The sequence below is a fragment of the Momordica charantia genome (genome assembly GCF_013281855.1).
Source record: "Momordica charantia cultivar OHB3-1 chromosome 8 unlocalized genomic scaffold, Mcharantia_2.0 BLBB01000008.1, whole genome shotgun sequence".
Classification (NCBI taxonomy): Eukaryota; Viridiplantae; Streptophyta; class Magnoliopsida; order Cucurbitales; family Cucurbitaceae; genus Momordica; species Momordica charantia.
In genome coordinates, this window is record NW_028275166.1 from 4,822,804 (window position 1) to 4,828,803 (window position 6,000).

Below are 6,000 nucleotides of genomic sequence, written 5' to 3' on the forward strand. Positions count from 1 at the left end.
AATGTTCTGAGAGTAGAGTTTAAATGTGGTATTCGTATTACTATGACGTTTGGTGTGCTTAGAGATGGGAAAACGGGCGGGCAAACATACCCTTAATTTACATGCTCCTTGATGTCAGTCTGCCAAAACCAATATTAAAAGAAAGAATTTATAGGACAGACGAAACAGAACCACTCGCCGCCAACTAATATAAAATAAAAGTTTTTGACTTTAATTATAAATAAAAGAGAAAGAGAAAAGAAAAAAAAGCGCACATGGTTAATGGTTTGGTTTCACATGCTGAGCTCCGCCGTGCCTCTTCACCACCGACGCTACCTAACGCCAATAGTATTCACTCCTTGATTAGTTATAATTAGATGTTATGAGTGAAAATTTTGGTGAGTTACCAGCGCACGGCCATATGAGTTGATTAGTGGTTTCTTTTTGGAATAGTAGAATTGCACCACAATAAATAAAGTTTTCCTCCACGTTTTAAAACATTAGAAAAAACTTAAAAAATATACGGAGAACTTTTTCTTACGAAAATGCCACTCCTTACAGTTTCCAAAAAAACGTTGGGAAAAGTTTTTAAAATATGGTGAGGGAAGGCTCGTCCTATCAAATTCAATAAGAGTAGGGGTAGGTGCGAGAACTATGACTTATTTGTGTCTCAAAGTGCACGCTGGAGTCGGTGGGATATGTGATATATCCTCTAATGGATGACATTTGTAGATTAGCATAAAAAAAATCAAATCAAATCTTCATGTCATTATGGAGGGAGAGACTTCAATATAAAGAAAATATTCGGCTCCTTTTTTCCTCACCACATCTGAAAATTTGACAACTCATTATTTTTATAAAAAAATAAATGTTTTTGCATATCTCTTAATTAATTGTCAAACATTTAATGGCGGTGAACAATCGAATAGTTTTCTCGATATAATACCCTTTTTTGTTGGTACCAACTTGCTATTCTTAACTAATGTTTTTCCTTTCTGAACCCTTCAAACTCTAACATAAACTTACACACCAAAGTGTATATGATACAACATTAGATAGACTTGTTACAATAATATTTAAATTGTGTGTTTTGTACTACTATTATTCTTCTCTTCACCACACTGGACCCAACCTGGTGTTGTGTTGGAAATTGGAATGAAAACCCAAGCCCACGGTCATTATACGTATTTATTTATTTTTTATTTTATGTGTTAGCGTGTTCAATAATTTAGATTCGTGGTGGCGGTGCCAACTGTAACATAGCTGTCAGTAAGTAAATTCCATTGCTTCAAAATCTCCTCCTTCATCTTCATCCTCACGCCAGATATTATATTATTACCTTTTTACCCTTTTCCCTTTTTAAGTACACAACTCAACAAAACGCGTCGCCGTCTCTAATGGCGTCACCATTTTCACTCCCTTAAGCCTTAAACTCACTGCAACTGAAGTGTATTCCCCCAAATCAAATCCTTCTGAAGGTTCTCCATCGGAAACTGCCTTCAATGCACGCCAAGACCGACTCCGAGGTCACCAGTCTGGCGCCGTCTTCTCCCACCAGATCTCCCGGCCGCCGCCCGGTTTACTTCGTTCAGAGCCCCTCCAGGGATTCTCACGATGGGGAGAAGACCGCCACCTCCTTCCACTCCACTCCTGTTCTCACTAGCCCCATGGATTCCCCTCCCCACTCCCGCTCCTCCGTCGGCCGTCACTCCAGAGAATCCTCCTCCACCAGATTTTCCGGATCCTTGAAGCCTGGATCCCGGAAGATCTCTCCCAATGACGTCTCTCGCGGCGCTGGGAATCGGAAGGGCCAGAAGCCATGGAAGGAGTGCGATGTCATCGAAGAGGAAGGTCTTCTCGAAGACGAAGATCGTGCCAACTCTCTCCCTCGTCGCTGCTATGTTCTCGCTTTCATTTTAGGGTTTTTTGTTCTCTTCTCTATGTTCGCGTTGATTCTCTGGGGCGCAAGCAAGCCGATGAAGCCTAAAATCACAATGAAGGTTCCATCTCGCTATTCTTAATTTTCCACTAGATTTTTTAGATTGTTGTTGCTCAATTTCGGTTTTAATTTCCTTCAATTGCAGAGCATTACGTTCGAGCAATTCAAAATCCAAGCCGGTTCCGATTTCACCGGCGTCGCCACTGACATGGCCTCTGTAAATTCCACTGTGAAACTCACATTTCGGAACACCGGATCGTTCTTCGGCGTCCATGTCACATCAACTCCCGTCGATTTAACATACTCTGAAATTTCAGTTGCTTCAGGAAGCGTAAGCTCCCAAAATCCTCCACAAATTTATCTCAATTGCCCTCTTCTTATCTTATTCTCTGCCCGATTGGGAATTTGCAGGTAAAGAAATTCTACCAATCACGGAAGAGTCAGAGATCTCTCACTATCAATGTAATCGGCACCAGAATCCCTCTGTACGGGAGCGGCGCAAGTCTGAGCAGCTCCACCGGAACGCCGGCGACTCCAGTTCCTCTGAAACTGAGTTTCGTGGTGAGATCCAGAGCCTACGTGCTGGGCCAATTAGTGAAGCCGAAATTCTACAGACACATCGACTGCCCCATAATTTTCGATCCCAAGAAACTCAACGTCCCGATGTCGCTCAAGAATTGCACAGTCGTTTGAAAACGAAACGTGGCAGAGAATCGAGAATCTCTTCAACATTTATTAAAATCAGTACTTGTTTTTTTGTTCTTGAGGTCTAGGAATGGCGGACTGCGACAGGCTTGAAAGAGGCAGCAGCGTAACGGGGGCGACGCCGAACGGAGGGGGAGAGGAGGACCCAGCCACAGAAACGGGGTTTCGGCTGGCTGCCCGCCTGCCCGAGTCGTGCAATACAGGTTGGTTTCCGGGCAGCCACACGTGAACGGACGTGGGCTATTTAATATTTATTTATTTCGGTTTAAAATTATCTCATTCTTTTAATTACGGTGTGAGTGATGATAATATTATATATATGGAATTAATTGTACTATTATTAAGCAATAATAGGGGTACGTATATCTTTCAGAGTCTGATTTTGCCCATAATTAACGGTGGCTGATTGGTAAAATAATTGTGCCTGGAGGGGTCAGTTTGTCTTTTGGATGTTTTTTTGATGACAATTTAGTCAAACTTGTGAACAAAAATTATTTAATAGGCTTTTTTTCTTTAATGAAAAATGGCAAAGATTAGTAAAATGATTTCTGGTGTCTCATGAGCATAATTTCGTGCTTTTTATAATCCATGCAGCAAAGCATGCATGTGATGTTCCTTGACTTCATAATTTACTTTTGTGTATAATTTGACTTCTATTTTCTATTTTTTTTAGTACTGTATAATTCGATTTCATGATTGAGATCCCAACGTGAATGAATTGTTTTAATTTTTCTAATACAATAAATAAATATAAGGTAGGAAGATTAAACATCTTAGAGCACTTAGATTGGCAAACATAAATCCTTAATTTAATTAATTAAGAAGGATGAATGGCTCAGTGAAGTTTAAACTTAAATTATAATTTTCACTTAAATTATAATTAATAACCAATCTCATTATAGTTCAATTGGTTAAGACATCTATTTTGATAAAAATCATGAATTCGTATCCTCATTTCACATGTTATTTTACATTATGATTATTAATAATTTAGGTTTGATAATCATTTCTTTTTTAGTTTTTAGTTTTAAAAGATACGTTTATTTCCTCAAAATATCTTAGCATATAATTTTTACCTCCTTGAAAATACATTTTAACTTCAAATTTTAAAAACAAAAATTATTTTTTTAGTTTTCAAAACTCTAACTTATATTTTGAAATAATAAAATAAAATAAAATAATGAAACGAAGAAACATATGTGAAGATATTGTGCATGAGCTTGATTGAAAAAAAAAACACCAAACAAGGGATGTAGTGACATTATGTAAAGTCCTCTTGAGGCCTCCAAGAATATCATCCTGGGTTCAAACGTAACTCTACTAAGCAATGATCATATGGATATGGGGACAGTACACAAACAATTTTTTTATTTAGATTTGAGAACAAATTCAAAAATACAATTTTGAAAATGTTCTAAAAAGAACAAGAAACGTAGTTAATTGTATATGTCTCCTTGAATAGACATTAATGGGTATAAATGTCTCTTTGAGTTTGGCTTGAATTGACATGTATCTTCTCCTCTTTCCATACATTATCCAAATACCTCTGAAACAACTTTTTACGGGTAGAAAAAATATGATGAAAAATCAAATATTGTTTTTAAAACTATGGAGGTGTAGGGAGAAGGGTAAATACATTATAGACAGAGTAAATAGAGAAACACCTGATTTTTTTTCTCGAACGGCAAAAGACGGGATGAGAGCATACAAGTGACCCACTTAATGAGTTTAAAGCCTTCTCCCTTCCTCTCCAGGCCTTGTGCAGTGTTTACAATGGCTGTCACTTTCTTATGCTTTTTCCATTTTTTGAAGAACATGCAGTCTCTATAGAGTTTGCGAATGTGTGTCTGCATGACTAGGGTGACATTCACATTTTCACTTCCTCTGTATATGGAACTATCTACGAGGTCTGTATGTACAAAGTTACTGACCATGTAATTCTACTTTTCTCACACCACTTTGATTGCTAAAATGTACTATGAAATTTGCATTTTGACAACCAAAAATAGTCATTCACACTTTTAGTATGTGGACTACCTACGGGGTTTGTTTTAGGGCCCCATTTACACTTTCACTTTTTTTGTACATGTAACTAATCTACAGGGTCTGTATGCGCAAAATTACTGGTCATGTAATTCGGGAGGCCCACACCACTCCTCTGAAATTTGCATTACAGTATGAAGAGGATCAAAAGTAGATTTCTTTTTAAAAAAAAGTGGACTGCACGTAGCCTAAAAATTGGAGATCATTGGTATACTATTTGTCTTCTACATGGTGGCCAACGCTATTATTTATTGGCATTACGTCGTGGTTGGAATGACTGATCCACGCCCGATGTTATCCTTCATCGACTCATTCTCATTCACCGCCATTAGATTCACTCTCATTGGCACTTTATAACTCCAAGTAAGTCCAAAATCACCTTACTCATTGTCATTAGCAAAATGATCCCATGCAATGAAATAGAAGATTAGCGGGACAGAATGGCAAAAAATAAGGTTGTTGGGACGAGTTAAATCATCTTGAAACATTATCTAAATCTCCTTTATAAAATTTTCGTTTATGTAGGGTGTAGAGAGAGAAGATTTGATTTTTAATTAGTTTGAAACATGATTCAAAATAGCGTTTACTAGGATAGGGAGAGAATGATTGATTTTTAATTAGTTTGAAACATAATTAAGGTTAGCTTGATTTTAGGGATACTAAACCAAAATCTGTGATTCACACATGTATAAAGGGTAAAATTGATAAATTACAAACTAAAGTAATATAGGAGGGGTAAAATTGACAAATAACGGACTGGTGTTGGAAGGGTAAATTCGAAAATCTACCCCGCATAATTTTCGGAAAAAAAATGTGTTAGCACACCGTATTTGGTCCGACCTTTTTTTTTTAATTTAATTTATATTATTGTATAGTTGGCAAGGCTTGGAAGCAAGCTACCAGCGCCTATCGACGAGAACTAGGCTTGGCTTGGTTAGTAGTGCCCGCCCCCTTGTCCTGGAGGCTCGCCGGCCCATTCATTCTTCAGAGCGGGCCGGCAGGCCGGGCGGACGGGGACCGTCGAAGAAGTGCCTTGACGCGCCGCAGCCACTACTTCTCCTCCTTTTATGCAATTATGAACTCCACGGAGCCATGGTAGCAGTTCTTGGCTGTTGAGTTTAGGCAGCTAGTGCTATGGAACTCATGTGCAGTCGGAGGTTCCCCGGGGTTGTCTCGTTCCTGCTTTTTTTTAAGGAGCAAGCTACCTTACTTAAGTAACTGGTATTTGAGTAAGGTTTGGAACCCCGAGTAGCTATGCTCGTCTCCTATGAGACTAGATATCCTGAGTAGGTGTGGGCTCTTCCTTATTAACTTATTAATGTGTTCGAAGCCTG

At 38.5% G+C, this 6,000-nt stretch overlaps 1 protein-coding gene across 1 annotated transcript; it reads left to right on the forward strand.

Annotated features, from left to right (window-relative positions):
• Nucleotides 1-1,299: 1,299 nt before the first annotated feature.
• On the forward strand, nt 1,300-3,000 carry LOC111005194 (uncharacterized). Its single transcript, XM_022276619.2, has 3 exons — nt 1,300-1,979; nt 2,064-2,249; nt 2,330-3,000. Exons 1-3 carry the CDS (start codon nt 1,482-1,484, stop codon nt 2,609-2,611), a joined length of 966 nt encoding a protein of 321 aa, XP_022132311.1. The 5' UTR covers nt 1,300-1,481; the 3' UTR covers nt 2,612-3,000.
• Nucleotides 3,001-6,000: the final 3,000 nt, after the last annotated feature.